The 18,825-nt window shown below is 39.1% G+C and overlaps 1 protein-coding gene across 1 annotated transcript; it reads left to right on the top strand.

Moving 5' to 3' along the window:
- Window positions 1-646: 646 nt before the first annotated feature.
- ATP6V1C1 (ATPase H+ transporting V1 subunit C1) lies at window positions 647-18,192 on the top strand. Its single transcript, XM_041470846.1, has 13 exons — window positions 647-738; window positions 3,921-4,103; window positions 6,220-6,287; window positions 7,394-7,479; window positions 8,175-8,269; window positions 10,622-10,713; window positions 11,783-11,881; window positions 13,173-13,241; window positions 14,543-14,635; window positions 14,724-14,817; window positions 15,328-15,425; window positions 16,539-16,665; window positions 17,586-18,192. The coding sequence occupies exons 2-13, from the start codon at window positions 3,972-3,974 to the stop codon at window positions 17,679-17,681; spliced, it is 1,149 nt and encodes a 382-aa protein (XP_041326780.1). The 5' UTR covers window positions 647-738; window positions 3,921-3,971; the 3' UTR covers window positions 17,682-18,192.
- Window positions 18,193-18,825: the final 633 nt, after the last annotated feature.

Here is an 18,825-nt window from a genome sequence, read left to right on the forward strand (position 1 = left end):
CCCCATATGGAACAGGCAGTAGAATAAGAGGACATGGCCTCAAACTGTGCCAGGGGAGGTTTAGGTTGGACATCAGGCAGAATTTCTTTACTGGAGGAGTGATTAAACACTGGAATGGATTGTCCATGCCTAGGGAGGTGGTGGAGTCGCCATCCCCAGAGGTGTTTAAAGATAGACTGGATGCGGCTCTCAGTGGCAGTCTGGTTTACACAGTAGTCTTCAACGCGGTGGATTCGATGATCCTAGAGGTCTTTTCCAGTCTAAATGTTTCCTTGACTCTGTGTTTCTATAATCTGAGGAAAATCTACTGGCCGCAGCAAGAACAAACACACATGCTTTCAAACGCAACCATCCTTCTCTGCCCAAAGGGCAGAATCGTACAAAGCCTTCTTGACACAGGGCCGCCCTGAGCCATTGGTAGTTTTCACACCAATTCCCTAATCAAGCCCAGATTAATCAGAAGTGGCCCGGGCCCTGAGGCAGTCGGTGCCCTGAGGTGCCTGTGGCGAGAGCGGTGCCCGGGGGCGCCCCGGCAGCGAGGCGCGCAGCAGCGCAGCCATGCCGCCGGGGCGGGGCTCGAACCCGCGGCCCCAGCGCACCCGGCAGTCACTGCGCAGCCGCGTCACAGCGCCGCCTCCCGCCCCTCGTGCCCGGCGCTGCGGCGGCGTCAGCTGACCGCGGGTCACGTGACCCAGCGGCGGGTGAGCGGGCGGCGGCGCCGGGGATGGAGCAGTGACGGTAACGGCGGGGCCGGGCCCGGGAGCGGGCAGGGGCAGGGAACGAGGGAAACACGGAAGGAAGGACGAGTGTCTGGGCTATCCCGAGCGGCTACCGCAGCGCCCCGGCCTTCCCTGGCGTAGGGCCTCCCCCGGCGCCGGGCCGCGCAGGGCCTGGCACGAAGGGCAACGCCGGCCGGGCCCGGCGGTACCGCGGTTCCAGGGGCTCTGCCGGGCCTCGGGGCCGCCGGGCCCCCGCTCTGCCGCTGCGGGGGGCGTTTACCTGCGGGAGGGCGAAGGGACAGCGCGGCCCGGGAGCCCGAGCCGGCGGTGCCGGGCTGGGGAAGCTGACATCGAATCCCCGTGATCCGGGTCGGCGGCTCCGGGGGAGCGAGGGCAGCGCCCCCCGCTCCCGGTGCCAGCCCCAGGTCGCCTCCGCACAAGCGCGGGGGCTCCCCACGGCGCAGCCTCCCCGGCTGCCTCGTTGTGGCCGCTTATGCTTAGGGAACGCGGAGGCCAAGCACCAGTAGTGATTTCTGAAAAGGAGCTGGAAGAAGTGACGCTCTAGGGACTTAGTGCTGAGGAGCATCAGTAAACTGAGGTTTCCTACTGAGCTAAATGGAAGCAGTTGTCCCCTGCTCCTTGCCCTGTTTGTTTTTCGAAAAATGCAATGCTGTAGTTGAGGTTCTCTTTTGACATCGCTCTATGTTTTTCTGGGTACAGCGCTGAAAACACTTGTTCGTAAGTTTTATTTTAGATTGTAATATACTGCATGAAAGATTTTTTTTTTTTGGAAATCCATTTTCATAGGGATGAAGCAGTGTACATTAAAAAAAAAGTCCTGGTCATAGAGGTGTGAATAAACGACCCATTCTTACTGCTTATTCTAGGTTTTATTTTGAACACTTGGTATTTCCTGCTTTATCCTGTGATTCTTTTCGTTAATTTGCTTGGCTTTCATTTTACAATCGGTCTGTATGTATTTTTTCTCTGACCAGCATTTGTATCTGTTTTTCGAACCATTCTGTAGCACTTCTCCTTTCTTCAGTTCTTGTTTGGTATTCTCCATTGTTCTGCTTTCACGGCCCCTCATGTAAAAAACACTTAAAATTCTTCTACCAAGCTTTGTGTTCCATTGTGTGTATTTGATAATACCTCCATTTTACCTGAAATGGGAAATCATGTTTCTTCACATAACTGTTAGAAATGGAGCAGAGCTTCAGGAAAACCAATCACACAGACAAAAAATGGTGAGGGAGAAAGGGAAGTCCAGTGACTTAATGATTCCTGGCAGCTACAACTGTGCCACTTCTGGAAACTATAAATATTCTTTGGAGAGTATTGATGTTTGTGGAAAACATGAGAATGCAATGTTCCCTTTGTCTTCCCTGAGCAGGATCCTGGATTTCTGTGTTACTGCTTTTCTGTCTTTTACTTGGATATTTGCAAGTTGCTGCTGCCACCACTTAGTTTATCCAACATTTATTCCACAACTTTTTCTGGTCCTAGTCTAGTGAAATCCAGACAAAAACAATTTAAAAGCTTCAACACTTTGAGAGTGTTGAGAGTGTGTCAGCTGTAGTGGTCTCTCCCTGAGTAGGTGAAGTTTACTGTAACCTTGGCTGTGCTTTTATAGGGCCAGAGTTCAGTGGAGTGCAGGAAAACCTCTCTTGTGCCAAGTCTGGCAGGCATTGAGGAAGATAATGCATCATAGTAGTCTGAATAAGAGGAAAATTTGTTTTGTTCCAAATCATCAGTAATTACTAGACCTCCTGTGGATACCTGTTATGTGAGATGCTGCAGCTGGTGCTAACCAAAGGAGCCCTGTAGCATGATGATAACTGATGTTGTGTGTCTGGTCTTGTAAATATTGTGATTTCTCAGCTACCTGTACCTGCCTTGGCGTTGTCTGCCTTTGGGTTTGTGGCACTGCTGTGCAGTGCCAGGTGTCACAGAGTGTGTGCTGTCCAGGGCCTCAGGAGCTGGGTGTCATCTCCTGCTGGAAATGAGGCCCCTGAAGTCCAAGGGGATGGATGACTGCTGTGCCAGGCCGTGCTTCATGCTAGTGATTTAATGGCTGGTAAACTTCTGCTTTAGGCTTCCGAAGTAGCTGAGCAAAAGAATCAGCAACCAGGCCTGTATCTTACCTGGAATTTCAACACCCTTGATAACTTGCCACCCCTAGAATGAATACACAGGTGAAGCACCTATGTGTGTTGTTTTGGGCAAAGTTTGCTACCACATACTAGGTCTAGCAAATACAACATTTGGTTTGTTCTCCCTCAAAAAACTTGAGTGCTGTAGTCTGTGCTCATGAAACATAGCTAAGTCTCTACTCATTCAAAGCTGCTACAGAAGACATTGCAGATATCAAAATTTGACATCTAGATTCTGTCAAGGTACACTTTGATTTTGTTCTTCATTCTCTTATTAAAAATATCCAGTAGCTCTCAACCAGCTGTTTCTGCTTCTTGGTGACAGAAGAACATATGTACTCTTAACTTCCTGAGCTTGTCTGCAAAGTAAACCAACATCATTTGTATTTAGTACCAACACTTTCTTGACTCATGTACGTGTAATCTTATTGATGGTTTGCAGTTGTAACAGAGATATCAAGACTGGAAAGTGTTCTCCTTTTGGATGAAATTTTTAGCTGCCAGGAGAAGCTTCCTTACTTGAAAGAATAAAGTAGATTTTATTGCATTTAAATAATTTTAGGCATTTATTTACTTTAAAACACTGTCCTAATCTGAAAAGTTATTAGAAAAGAGATGTCAGAGTTGAGATTTGTCTGATTTTTCTTGTTTTTTTCTGGTGTTTTCAGAAAAAGTTGTCTGTTGTACAGATGCTGGAAAATATATATAGCTGTGAAAATATAATGTGGGTTTAGTTGATTTCTTTTCAGTTAGATTGTTTGCTTGTTGTCTTTCTATGAAATTGCAGTTGAAAGGTGCTAATATTGTAAACTCAGCCCACTTTAACATACAGGATAGGCAGTTAAAAAAAATTCAAACTGTGTAAATGTGATTTGAAAGATAAGAAAAAATGAATTTGAAACCACATGATACTTCTGGTAAAATCTCTCGCAGTGACTGGAGCTGCACTTTAGTAATATGGAATGAGATGTTTTTCTTCAGGCAAAGCTTTGACTGCTGTATTAATGGCAGATATTTTTTCTTCTTTCTCTTCCTTCCCTTCTGCTAGCATCTTGCCTTTATCCTCAGAATCAACAACCATCAAGATAAAGGCACAAAAATGACAGAGTTTTGGCTGATTTCTGCTCCTGGGGAAAAGACCTGTCAACAGACATGGGAGAAGCTCCATGCAGCAACTACAAAACATAACAACCTTTCCACTAATTCAAAGTTCAATATTCCGGACTTGAAGGTATGTGAACCCTGTGTCGTGTCCTAAGAAGGGTGTTTGTTTTGCACCATCTTTATTTCTCTAGATTAAAACCTGCAGATGTTTTAGAGAGAACAGCTGACTTCTCTTGATGTTTATGTGTGGATCTAAGAAATCATTCAGACAATGGTTATCTTTTTTTCTGAACTTCTAAGTTAGGTGTTCACTCTGTAAGTTTTCAAGATTCAGCAACCTGTGTTCTTTCAGCAAATAAAGCATTTTTTTCCGACAGTAGTCGTCTTGATCTCATGATGGTAGGAGTTACTTGGAGAAGAAAAATAGGAACTTATGATCTGATTATTGAGAGTTTCCTTTGACTGTTTTGTTTTGCCTTTTTAAGAAATTATTTTAATTTTTTCCCCTTCTGAATTGTCTGCTCCTTTTCTCTGTCTGAGATACAGTGAAAAGGTTCAAGTCAAAGTACAGGAGTTGATCAAAGAGCTGCACTGCCTTTTCTCTGTCCAGAAGTAGCATTCTTCTATAAGAGAAGAGGTTTATCTCTGACTGAGCATTCTAGTGTGGCCTGCCAGTGTGTTGTGGAAAATGGAAAAAAAACTATTTGAACTATTCCGTGAGAAGCAAATAGTAACAAAATCTGAAAGTATTTAATCTTGGTTTAATACAATCATCAGGGTATGGAAAAATTATGACCCAGTATATTCATTTAGAAAAAGTCTTTCCTGATGCCTCAATGTTTCTTGAACAAGAATTTGGAGCTCAGTTTAATGTAGTGAAAGCCCATCAAAGCTTACAAAATTGAAGAGAAAAATGTCATCGGTCTTGGTCTGCAGAGTGGATCAAGTTCAGGTGGCATAATGCCTTTTTCCTGTCTCTGCTAAGGAATGAGCCCAGGACACAGAGTACTTCAGTGTGCCTCTTAAGATCTTCAAACTCCCTTAACTTGTATTCACATTTGGATTGTCCTGAGTTAGAATAGGGACTAGACCAAATGTCTGTCTCCTCCCAGGATATCCTTGGACATGAGTCAGGATGGCTTTCAAACTGTAGGGTGCCTGCAGCATTTAGAGGAGTTATTGCTGAAAACTGTTGGGGCCCATCAGGGTTAGAAGCCATTTGTTTTGCTTCTACTGTGCTTCCTAAAAGGGGCAGAAGCTGAAGATACCGTATATACAGTGGGAAATAGTCTGGTTTCTGTGGTCCTAGTAAAACTGTTTAAGCAGTGAGATCCTTTAGTTGAAGCTCATTTAAACAGCGGTTTAGTCTCCACTGGACAGCAATCTTATTGCTTAAAGGATTTGCTTGTCCTGAGGCTTTTAAGTGACTAGTTAAAATGAGCTTCTTTATTCTGCTTGTGGCCCACAAGAAGGTGAGGCATGGAAAGTCATTTCATGTGACGTTTCTTAGGTAATTCTCCTTTCTGCTTCAGAGCTAAACAGAAAAGGACTAATGTGAATTTGAGTGGTCAGATATATAGAAAGTAGTTGCTAGGTTACAAATATGTTAAATGTTAATAACATCTTGGGTAGACAGAAGATTCATTTATACCCTGTAATATTTCAGTAAGAAATGTGTACTCTAGATAAATGAGATTAGGGAATAAAGTGTTTTTCTGGAGGAGAAAGGAAGAAAGAGTGAAAGTTTGTAGACAAGCTAGATATTTTATTACCCAAGATGCAAAAAGTCCAGACTCTTGTTGATCTTACTGCTGCAGTACTGTTGTATTGTCAAAGTTTTTGATGTCCAGGTTGCCTCCAGGGCTGAGACACCTGATCAGTGAAATTGCACATTTGATCTAAAGTAGCGAATTAAGTGCTGAAGCAACTGCTTTGTGAAAAATGCAATAAATTCTTAGCATAGACATTGTTTTAACATGTTTTGGATGGCTGGATTGCAGAACTGCAACTGAGCACCAAACTAGTGAGTTAGATCTGATCCTGTGGTGCTTTGAGGGGGTGTGGTATCTGACAAGTGAAACAGAGTGTGACTTTGGTAAATCAGGATGTCTGAAATCTTAGAGTCCAGCATTTTATGTAGTTCTGGAGAGATACTTGTTGGGAGATGTAGCTTTTACTGTTAGCTGGTTTTGTCTTTCTGTGTTTACATACATCTGCTAATGCATTTTGATCTTTGCTTCTAGGTTGGGACACTGGATGTTTTGGTTGGTTTGTCAGATGAGCTGGCTAAACTGGATGCATTTGTGGAGAGGTAACAATTTATTTTTACCAGGATGCAAATATTAGAATAATGATGTGATGGTTTGCTGAGTCCTGATAATACACAGGTTATTTTCAGCATTTTTTGTATCACAGTGATCCTCTGCAGGCAGTCAGCAAGCTCAGATTTAAGAAAGCTAAGGATGCTGGTTTTCACAGTATCTGTTCTTGAAAAAAGAAAAATAATCTGGATTTCTTATGAAATAGTCAAACATTATGCATTGATGAATGATGATTCTCTCTACAGTAGTGCTGTGTGGTGCTGGGTCCTGGAGAACTGTTAAAAATTTTAAAAATTGAGCCTGAAAGGTGCAGGAAGTGGTGAGGAAATTAAGTAAAAGCTTGTAATTCTAGCAGAAATACTGTTTACACACTTTGAGAAAGTAATAATGTAATTTCCTAATCCATAGAAATACTTAAAAATATTAATATTAAAATGCAAAAACGATTCATTTTGAAGAAACTAATGACCTTTTGAAAGTGATTTTAAGCAAAAGTAGCAAAATTTCACATAACCAGAACTCATGGAGCCCTCTTCTGTTTCAAAGAGAGCAATCTTAAATAGACATTTTTGAACAGAAAAGGAAACTATTTGGCCTGGCACATGTGAATAATATTATACCTGGCTTTTCAGTTAGGAAGTCTTGAGTGTCAGATTGCATTAGCAGGGTTACCCTGTGTTTAGTTTGTATTACTGTTGACTTCTGCCTCTCTACCTGTTTCTAAAAAGGGCTTAATGTTTTGGAAGTACAACAGAATTTAAAAAAAATTGCAATATAGTGACATTACACTTAAATTCAACACCAGTGTGAGGGAGCTAGCCTCACCTTGTTGAGAACTGGTGAGTAGCAACAGTAGAGATTTTAAATAAAGTTGTGGAGTACTGAGAAATTGGTCTCCTTCAGATACTGAGCCCAGCTTGTGCTCTCAGAAAGTTTGGATGTAGAGCAGTCATCATCCTTGTTTGATCCAGTCACTTTTCATCCAATCTCAGGCAATTTAAAATGAGTTTTATGAATGGTATTTCTCAAATGGCAGGTTTGGGGTTTTGTTGGTTTTTAAAAAAATATATTTTTATCTTTATCTTCCAATTTTCAGTGTTGTAAAGAAGGTGGCCCAATATATGGCTGATGTTCTAGAAGACAGTAAAGATAAAGTTCAGGAGAATCTTCTGGCCAATGGAGGTAAAGTGTTAACCATGATATCCTAATGTATTCTAAAACTGTAGAAGGGAAGGCAACGATCCTGAAACTTACTGAGGTACAAGGAAGCCAAGTGCAAGGGGTTGCACTTGGGTCAGGGCATGTGGGGCATGAACAGTTCAAGAGCAGCCCTGCTGAGAAGGACTTGGGGGTGCCAGTGTGCATTTTATTTCAGTAAAGAGCTGCACTGTTCTCTGAACCAATACTTTATTTTCAGAGCAGTTTAATAGAATTATCACAGCTTGTATGGATGCAAGAGAGGCTAGTATTGAGTGGAGAAGGGCTTGGAATAATGTCTTTTGTAGACAGCTGTACAAACCTGTCACTTCAGGAGGGCCACATGGTCATTGCTGCCTTTTTTGCCATCATAACCTTCCCTTCTCCCACGCATTTTTCACACAGAGCAAAAAGTAGTTGCACTTGTCTGTAGTTCTCCAACCATCCTTGACTTGGTAGTAAATGTCATTTATGGTCTACAGAGGTGGTGAAACCAATATCTGAAGGCAGAGGTCATGGATAATTTACAGCTTGTTTATTTTCAAATTTCTTAAGCAACAGGGTCCACACATGGGAAGGTCCAGTCTGTTACAGTTCTCTTCTGTTAGAGCAGTTCTACATAGAATATAATACAGTGGTCTTTTTATTGTCAATCTTAACGAAGTTCTTTAAAATTTTAGTTGACTTGGTCACCTATATAACAAGGTTCCAGTGGGATATGGCCAAATACCCAATCAAGCAATCCTTGAAGAATATTTCAGAAATTATTGCAAAGGTAAGGTAACTTGTTTAGTAAAACTTCCCTATTTGAACTTGAGATATTTATGCACAAAACTTGTTCTCAAAGCAATTTGTCTGTTTTGTCAGCTAACAATGCGGTTAGTAACCAAAGAAATACGTTAGGATGTGGCTAGGGTTTGCAGAGTGCTCCCTGAAGGCCATCATGATGTCTTTGCTGATTTTTGTTTCCTAGGATCACTGAACTAACAAATTGCCAGGAAATGATGTTTACATTTCAGTTTTGCTGTACTAGCGTATTGTTTGTGTGATGTTGTCAAACCTTGTGGGCTGTTAGCAGTGAACCAGGGACTTATTTACATTCTGAAAGCTGTGGCACTCACTTGTGAGGGGAGAAATAAGCCTTCATTGTTAGATGTAAAGAAAGCTCAGTTGAGAGTTATCATGCATTTTCCTTATCTTTACTTTGGCAAAGTGTTTCATACATGGAGGGTTTTATTTTTTAGCTTGCTTGTGAGCCTATACAGGTTCCTCAGCAGTGGCTGACTGATTTAGACAGTGAGAGAGTTCCCTGTAGAAAATCCTTGCTTTAAGATCTTCCCAGCCTCTTCAGGTTGTTTTTTTCCCTTCCCTGTTTTCTGTAATCTGCAGCCTGGCTCTTGGAACTGCCTGTGTTATTAACTGGAAATACATAACTTGCAAAAAAGAAGAGATTTTTCAGGTGTAGAAAGAGTCTTAGGTGGGGGATGGGTAGGGACTATAATGGGGTTGGGATGGGGGTAAGTGCTGGCAGACTTGTGCTTTGCTATAACTGCAGATTCCTGAAAGTATTACATTATTTTTTTGCAGAGATTACAAAATCTTAATAAGTGCTACAAAGCTGACTGAGAATGCAATTAGTACTTCCATTTTTGATATTTTCTTTGGGACTATTCCTGTATCTTGAATTTATTTTACAAATTACATTTAGTAAGTATTCCTGGAAAATACCTGCAGTGTGGCCTTTTGTTAAAGGATGACTGGCTGTCTTATGGCTCTGAAGATTTGCACATTAAAAAATGTCTCAAAGATATAAAATAATAATCTTAATATCTGATGCTAGCACATAGTATTTGCTTCTTCAGAAGAAGGTACCAAAATGAAGCACTGAACTTTTTACAGCTCTTTTAGTACAGCACTTGTTTTTGCAGAAATTAAATTTGTTGGAAAAGAAACATAGGACATGAAGAGATATGCCCTTTGTTGAAAATGATCAAATATTCAGTACATGTTATTCTGTGTCCCAGAGTCTGCTAGATAAATAATCTGCTTCAACAAAGCTCTAGAACCTGAACTTCAACTGTCTTACATTCTTCATCTACTTTAGGGTCCTCACTGACCTGTTTTATTGGATAGTAAATGTAGAGAAACAAGTCTGCTGGAGTTCAGCCTGAGTCATCCTGTTGGGGGTTTCCATTTTGCTTCATGTTTAGCTGTGCTTGTATTCTGTAGGGACAGCTTTAGGACATCTGTGTCATAAATCTGATTTCAAATAGTTTATAAAATATTTTTAACTGTGAGCCACAGATGTGTGTCCATAAAGTAGAGAAGAGAAGGAAGATGACTGAAGATGCCTTATGTTCCATAGAAATGACCCCAAGGAGATCATATCACAGGAATTGAAACAGTTTTGTCCCAAGGCAGAAAGAGTCCTGACAGAGATGAAGTCTTCATGTGATCACGTGCCAAAGTGAAGATATAGGAAAATGGATAGAGCTACATTAATTAAAATCTAGGAAGCCTCTCGACAGGTTGATGTTAAATAATTTGAAAAGTTTGCAAATAATGAATTACTACTTTTCCTGTTTGGTTTTATGTCATCCTCACTCACACAGGCAGCAGATTCTGATGTCTGTCAAAATGAGTAATGGCAATTGCAGTGGGGGGTTTGTCAGTTGAGAAGAAATTACAGCAGTGTTAGAAACATTTAAAATAAAATTATATCTGCTGAAACTATCCATCAGGTTTTTTCAGCTTTTAACTTCCAGAAGTTTTGCGAACGCCAGCGTCAATACAGAAGACATTTGAGATGGCATCTGTGCTATGTGAGAGCTGTCACTTAATCGAGTTATTCTTTGAATTTGAAATTAGTGACACTTCCTAGTATAGGGTACATGCTGATATGAGTATGGTTGGCAGTTTAACATGTACTAAAGTCCTTCATTTGTTTTGTGTTCTTCCACTGGCTGCCAAGTTATCTAAGCTGGGAATGCATCATTTTTGGTAATCATGCTAATTAAGCCATCCTTCTCAAATCCATCCTCCAGGATTACTTGAGCAGCAGTGGCAAGCTGACCATAAGTTCTATTCTAGTTCTTCAGACGCAGTTCCTTTCCTTTTTGTTTTTAAGGGAGTAAACCAGATTGACAATGATCTAAAAGCAAGAGCCTCGGCATACAATAATCTGAAAGGGAATCTTCAGAATCTGGAAAGAAAGAATGCGTAAGTTGTATTATTTTTTCTAATGTAGTGCAGGAACATTATCTCATCATGAAAACGTAAGAAAATGTTAACTCTAAGCTTAATGTGTTTTTGAGGTGTTTATCAGTCTTGAAGAGCAGCTGTCATAAAAGAACATTTATTACCAGCCGTCTGGTTGGTGTTAACTTAGCTGTGACTGAAAAGCAATTAAGAAATCACAAAAGCATGTACAAATAGCATAAATTGCTGGAACTTCTGAGAGGAGCTTGCTGTTAGTGATAATGCTGCTACTTAGGTGTCTTGTCTAAATAAGAAAATCTTTCCTTCACACCATCTTAACTGGTTTTCTTCCCTCAGAATTTACCAGCAGAGACAGCTGTTGGGTACACACAGACATTAAATTAAACGAGGACTGTGTGTTGTCTTGTCACGTACGTGTGATGATTATCTGAAGTACAGTTGAGGTACAGTAGTTCTTCTGTGCACATGGGGTTGATTAATGTGCCTGAACCCTGCCATTACTGTGAATGGCACAAGCCTGCTGGCTGATTCAGAGCCATGATCATGCCAATGACAGTAGGTGACAAGCTGTTTTAGGAGTGAGACATAAGTTCTGTGCTAAGCCATGGCAGTTTGCCAGCTGAACGCCATTAACCCTGTGTGCGCTCTTGGTCTTTTGTGAATACAAGGAAATACACTGCTGTAAGTTTTTATTGATGTTCTGCATGTAGGTCTGTACCACGTTAGTTATAACTCTGAGGGTTCATGGGCTAGAATCCACAGTTAATGGTTTTAATGGTTCTTGTAATTTTAAATCACTTTTAAAAAGACAAGTTGGCCATTTAAGCGTGTGACCTATTTGGAATATGGAAATGATGCACAGCAGTGGAGATACTGATAAAAATGTCTGTGACTTTGGACAGTGAGATATAGAATGCATATAAGGACATTTTGTTTGCTCTGCTAATAGCAACTGTGTAGGTAAAATGTATTTTTGAGAATGCTGTATTATTAAGCACTGGAAACTGTTATGCAGACAAATTCAATTCTTAAACATGTTACTGTTCTGGCTGTCTCTGTTTCTCTGCAGGGGAAGCTTGCTAACCAGAAGTCTTGCTGATATTGTAAAGAAAGAGGACTTTGTACTTGATTCAGAATATTTGGTCACATTATTAGTGATTGTGCCGAAGTAAGTTTATTCATCCTAAGAGTAGAATACAGTAAGAAATATAAATCATAGATCTCACAACTCTATAATACTGTCAGAATGACATCTGAATTTACTTGGGGCTTTCCTGGATGAGCAAACAGAACTGTTAAGATGCTCAGGAGAGATAAGTGAGCGTCTGTGCTGGCGTTCCTTTGTTAACAAAAACTTCTCATAAGGACTGCTGAGTGCTCGTGAATTTCTTAAAGAAAATGGAAATTAGATTTATGTCTCTTATCCATTGTTTGCTATGACTAGTCATGTTCCAGATGGTGTCCTTATGAAAATAAGTGCTGAGTAAAAATATGACTTGTTTTACATTAAAAGGCTTAATCATTAAATTATCCTGGTTAGGACTATGCCAACTTGCACACTTAGTGAGTGAACTCTTTATTGCTTTGCTCTGCACGTTTTTAGATTGCCTGGACACTGTTTTTTTGGGTTTTTTTTACTTAACTAAGTCTGTGCCATTGGAACCCTGCTTATGTCCTGTCAAAGACTTGCTGGGGGAACAGGTTGTTCTTAGTTGAAATGTTTGAACAACAGAAACCTCATAATTTCCCCTGACCAAGGAAAGTGGTGATACAGATACCCTCAAAACTGTTGTAAAATGAAAAAATGGCCCTTGGCTGGAGCTGCAAGCAAAGAAAGCTGCTAATTTATGAAAAGCCCACTGGCTCTCTTTACCACAGGAGCCATTAGAGTCTGTCGAATGTCAAACTCTAGTGAAGGAAAACCAGTTTTGCAGTGGCTTTAGCAGAAAGCAGGTGGTTAGAATATCTCAGCTGTTATTTTTCTTTGTCTTGTCTTTGCTGTTGAAAGGATGAAACCTCTTCACAACTAACTACAGAAAGGCAGGTCTTCCAAAATTCCTTCAGGCAAGTGCAGAACTCTAGGGAGCCTGTTTATAATTGTGGAAGTATTCCTCCGCTCAAAAGAGCAGAGTTGCATGAGGAGTTTCTGATTAACCTTGACAGTTAATTCCATTTGGTCCCCTGATTAGTAATGATTTAATTTCTTTGGTTTAAAAAATGTTGCACTTTTAAACTGACATGAAAACTGAAAATATGTTACTTTGGCAATCACTATAGTTTATTTATCAATAATTATAAAAGCAGTATGAGGAGAACTGAGTGTTTCTTGAGTCTTGCATATTTCTGACAACCTACACCTGAGATGGAAGATGTGGTGATGAAATGTTTTTACCTTTAAAAAAAAACTTGATCCATTAATCTCAGATTAAAAGTCTAACAATAACCTGTGTATTCTCTAGGTTAAATTACAATGACTGGGTCAAGCAGTATGAAACACTAGCAGAGATGGTTGTACCACGTTCCAGCAAGTAAGTTGTGAAATGCTAAATCTCATATTTGCATGTGCTATGTTTCTGGGGTGTTCTTTATCTGGAAAGACTTGCAACTTTAAAGATTGGTCAAAAACTTGTCAATATGTCTAGCTTTATAGCTTTATCTGATCAATCAAATAATTGAGGAAAGATTTAAATGAACTCTAGGGTTACAAAGTTATCAAACTTAACTTATGTGAGAAGAGTAAGAGGATTGAAAAGTTAATCTAGTTCTGGTCAGATATATTCAGCCTCTAGCTGGAGTGTGGTGGAGATAAGCAGCAAATGCTGGCTGCTGGCCTGTAAGCTTTAGGTCTGTATTCACAGGACTTGAAACAAGTTGTATGAACTCTTTGAAGACTTCCAAAGAATGCACAGCTGGAAGTGTAAATGGTTTTCTTGTGTACAAAGAAAGGTAGCTTGTCTCTTTGGGTCCCTGGTATCAAGCTGTGGTGGGCAAGATTAAACCACTTTAACAACCTTGTAACCACATTGAAGAAAAAGTCCATGTGTAGCACAAAGCATCGATTTGTGGTTAATTTATCGGGCAGACTGAGGTTTTGATCAGGAAAATCTGATATTACCAGTTCTGTGCCACTTTAAAAATCTGAACTTGCTCTGGATAGTTTCACATTTGGAAGTCCTGCTAGTGCTTCTTATTTAATTATTGGGAAACCATGGCCTAGGGCCAGCTTAAGAAAAGGCAACTTGTTAAACTGTTGGATAATGCTTGTGTTGAAGACACTATGACATTGAGGAACAGTCTTAATCTGTGCAAGCTTTTTTTTCCCCTAAGGTAAAGCCTCAAAATAAGCAATATTATTTTTAATTATAAAATAGTAAATCTAGGGATCATCTTTGCAGCTTAAGAAACATTTTGTTTTGCCAACCTATATATTTTTAATTTGTGTATTTTTCTATTTCATATCCATTTAATTTTTCTTTATAATACACATTTCTAATAAATCTGTAGTCCAAACGTTTCACTACTAAACCAGCCTCAGTTGCCCTTTTTGTTGAAAATGTTTTAATTTGAACAAGTATTGTATGAAGTGGTTTTGTGTGATGAAGTCTCTGAATGTGAACTGTAAGCTGCCATCGTTTATGAAGGGAGCAATTAAGAGCAGTCAGTTACATTCTGTATGAGGTGCTTAATTTGGGAACTAAATCTTGTATAATTATCTACATTTATGTCTTGTCTTGTAGCAATAAAGCACAACATGTGGTACTGTGTGACTGATCTGTGCTGACTTGAACCTGGTTAATTCTGACACTTGGTTTGTTTTCCTTCTGTGTAGTGTACTCTTTGAGGACCAAGACAGCTACCTTTGTAATGTCACCTTGTTCAGGAAGGCAGTGGATGACTTCAAGCACAAAGCCAGAGAATATAAGTAAGGTTTATTTTGTGTGCATTCTGTCTCTCATACTTTGAAGGATCTCTAGATAGGCACTGTTGATTTTATTCACTTCCAAATGCAGATTTATGGTCCGTGACTTCCAGTACAATGAAGAAGAGATGAAAGCTGATAAAGAAGAAATGAATAGACTGTCAACTGACAAGAAGAAACAGTTTGTAAGTCTTAATAAAGTGGTCATTACAGAAATGTGAGACATCTAAGACTTGTTGTTGCTACATAAAATTTTAATGAAGTTGTGATTCAGATAAAGCATTGTAGGGATGACATGATGTAGCCACCCAGCTAATCTGCTCTGGGATAATTGAATTTCATGCAGCACATGTGCTCCTCAATGCATTGAACCAAGGGCTGGTATTGCAGCTGAAAATGTTTGAAGTTTGAAAATGGACAAGTGTTTGAATTACATAATCAGATATTACTAAAAGGATCTTTAGTATAGTTAGATCATGACAACTGAGATGGGGAACTGAAAGGACAATGGGAAGTGTCATTAAATGTCTCTTTACTTTGTATCAAAACACTCTCAAGCCATTATGTCCATAGTGAACTCTGTCTTTAGCTTGTCTTTTTTATGGTACAGATATTGAGTAGCTGCTCAAACTTGCATAATGGGCTGAGTCTTTTTCTGATGTTTGAATAGCTTTTATTTTTTCCCTCTTTCACAGGGACCTCTGGTTCGGTGGCTGAAAGTTAATTTCAGTGAAGCTTTCATTGCGTGGATTCATGTGAAAGCATTGCGTGTTTTTGTTGAATCTGTTTTAAGGTAATGAGGCAGACTTGAATAGTGATTTTTTTTCCTAGACTTCGTAAGAATTCACATCTAGCTTGGGTTTACCAAACTGAAGCATGTGAATGCTGCTCTTCTGGGAAGGAGGAAGCAAAAAGTAGGGCAGTAAGAATAGCTGATGGCAATAGCTCTTGTTGCCAGTTGTGAAATATCTGAGGTAGATAATTGTGTATCTTCCCCTTGGATAGTCTTTTCACTATTGCTTTAGGAGTTACAGATACTCTGTACATAGCAGGGAGACATATTTGCTGGTTTTTAGGTTACTTTATGAGCTGCTTGTAACAAGAGCTAACTACATCTTATATTTAAATGGCAAATTTGGATAGTTCAGAATAACAACTATTTGGACTTTCAGTAACATAGCTTGGCATCATGAAATCTATGCTTTTTTTTGAGACATGCCTTTTGTAGTCTAAATTTTTCAATTCAATATTCCAACTAGAAAATTTACCTGCTTTTTTTCTTCATACTATCCACAAGTGTTGTTACTAGTCAAGAACAGCTGTAGTTGTTCTGCAAAGACCTTTATTTTTTATAGCTGAAGACATTCCTACTGTGGTCAGTAAAGGGCAAGGTGTTTTTAGCCTTGTTGATCAGTTGTCATAATGGAGAAAAGCAGAGGAGAAAAAGAAAACAAATCACATGAACTTGCATTCTTGCTGCTATGGCCTTATTGTGAAGACAAAACTTGAGTAAAGAGGAAAACTGAACCTGACTGGAATGGTGGCAGCTGTTTCCACACTCCTAGAAAGGATTAAGTACCCTGTCCACCAAGTGTCATAAGCAACGTAAACTAATGGAGTGTTCAAAATTTAGTCTATGTTCAGGTAACATTGAGAATTATGCTAAATACTCAAGCATTTAAAATAATTTAAAAAATATTTAGGCTTCTGATTTGTTATTTTAAGCTTGAAGTTCTACTTTTTTGATGCCTTATGAATTGTAGACAAGAATGGTTTTTTGCAAAAATGGAAATTATCAGAATTTCATCTTCAGCAATAGGATCCTTTCTCAAAATAAAATTCTGCTTTGAATTATGAAGGAAGGTTTATTTCAGCATTTCCATGGTTTTCTACTTGACTTCCTCAGGTACGGTTTGCCAGTTAACTTCCAGGCAATGCTGCTTCAGCCTAATAAGAAAACAATGAAGAAACTGAGGGAAGTCCTGTATGACTTATACAAACATCTTGACAGCAGTGCAGCAGCTATCATTGATGTAAGTACTTTTTAACTGCTACTAGCATGTTTAAACAAAGTCTGCTGGCATCATTAAAAAGCTATACCTCTTCATATTCTTCATTTTCTTACAGTACAGAGAATTTTGTCTCCTTAAAAAAATGCTGCTTCTGTTTTACACTTTTGCAAGGCAGATGGTGTTTAAAGTTGCAATCAATATATCTGAAGAGCTGTCTGGTTTAAAAGTCACATGTAATTTCTTCTTACTGCATTCTTTCCTACTACTGATGGAAAGATACAGACTGCAAGTTAGCATAGCAGTCCTCTGTAGTCCTCGAGGGAAGAAGGCTGAATCATTGTCAAAATGGAATCAGCCTTTCCATCTGTAGAGGTCTCATTTTCTTGTGTAAAAACTGGTTTGTTGGGAAGCTTATTCTACTAATTTGCTTTGTATTGAAAAGCGATGATGTTTGTAGTTAAAGGTTAACTGGAGATACCATGAGTTTAGTGGAATTAAAAAAAGATTCTTAACGTTATATTGAATGTAATGTATTTCCAGGCCTTTTTGTGGAAAGAGGATGTGAGACAGTTTAGGTGAAAATGAAAGATGCTGAACCTATATAACGTCCTGGATCGTTCAGCACCCTATAACATTCTCATCAGAAACTGACAGTGTTTAGATGTAGTAGTGATGATGTGTTTGCTATAGCAATGGATGTGAATTACTGATACAGAACTACTTAAATTTTGAAAAAGCACTTTGTATTTACTTTTGAAAAATACTGTTAGTCATTTGTAAAAGTTCTAACTTTACCTGTTATTTAAAGAGTCACTTGAATGTGAAAATTTAAGCTTGAAGTCTTACCTGGCCTATTTTCTTCTAAAACATGAATATTTCATCTACTTCTTAATAGAGTCTGAATTGTAAGAGTATAACTGGTTTCAAAACTTTATTTGCAGGCAACTATGGATATTCCAGGTTTAAACCTCAGCCAACAGGAGTACTACCCATATGTGTACTACAAGATCGATTGTAATTTGCTGGAATTCAAGTAAAAGTTCCCTAACATGACAATCTTCTCAGTGTTGGTGTAAACAAACAGAAGTGAGGTTGAAGTATAGTAATACTTTTAACATTCTACTAATCATATGCTTGCTTCTTATGTTAGGTGAATTGAACACACTGTGGTCCATCTCTAGACATTTTCTTTATAAAGAGCGGTGTAGGTAACCAGCTTTTAATCGACTATGTCTGTAAATGTATATTGAGAGAATTGAAGTATTTATAAACAGAGTGATTTATTTAAGGAAAAGCTTATCCCTCTTTCCTATGGTGGTCTGTGTTAATTCCATTTACTGTTGTTTATAAAAAAAAACTTGTTTACAGAAGACTAGTGTAAATGTTCATGGCCATTTTGTTCATTTGATTTAGTAGATACAACTGTGTTAACGTTGTTGAACTGTGATGTAAAGTATGTAAAATTGGTATGAAATCGTGCTTTCTGAATGGTTTAAAATTACAATTGATGCACTGTAAACACAGGGAAAATAAACTTACCTGTGCAAATGTGTCACTTTCTTCTGCCACATGAAATTGCAGATACTTGTGTCTAAACTGAAGCAATATGTTAAGCCTTTAATAGTGCTGCATCCTGCATGCACTGGTACAGAAATGCAATTGGCTTCAGCACAAGTACTTTTAGGTGATGCGGGAACTAATTTTGCTTTGTGCAGAAAGTCTCAAGTATGTTGTTTGGCCACCACACACATGTATGAATGTTTTTCATGTTTATATCTTTTTGACTCTAAAGAAAATATGTGAGACAATTACTGGGAAGATGATGGCAAGCTGGGATTTTGATAATTCTTTCTTTACAGTCAGTTGAAGCTTGAGACAATTTTATAGCTTTGAATACTGTACTATTAGGTGCTCGCTTTTTTTTTTGCCACATCTATTCTCCACACAGGGAATATGATGGCTTCCTTCTAATGTGGATAGAGAGGAGTTGTTTATTTCAGTAGCAGCTATTACAAGTATTCTACCTGAGTAGCTAAATATGCAGTAAAAGCTGCAGTATTGTTTAAAATTGACTTGAATCAAGAGTGAGACTGGAGGAGTGCTGATTTATCAGAATTCATATTTGAAGTACTGTAACCACTGTATTGTTTTCTCATTTAGTCCCTAACTGAAAATATCAGA

Source organism: Pyrgilauda ruficollis, unplaced genomic scaffold (genome assembly GCF_017590135.1).
Source record: "Pyrgilauda ruficollis isolate IOZ18807 unplaced genomic scaffold, ASM1759013v1 scaffold25, whole genome shotgun sequence".
Lineage (NCBI taxonomy): Eukaryota > Metazoa > Chordata > Aves > Passeriformes > Passeridae > Pyrgilauda > Pyrgilauda ruficollis.

Bases quoted from the DNA above. Each gene is read 5' to 3' on its own strand.
- ATP6V1C1 (XM_041470846.1), top strand. From the start codon at position 3,972: ATGACAGAGTTTTGGCTGATTTCTGCTCCTGGGGAAAAGACCTGTCAA. The intron at 10,714-11,782 runs GTAAGTTGTATT...GTTTCTCTGCAG, and splicing joins AATCTGGAAAGAAAGAATGC to GGGAAGCTTGCTAACCAGAA. The intron at 15,426-16,538 runs GTAATGAGGCAG...TGACTTCCTCAG, and splicing joins TTTGTTGAATCTGTTTTAAG to GTACGGTTTGCCAGTTAACT.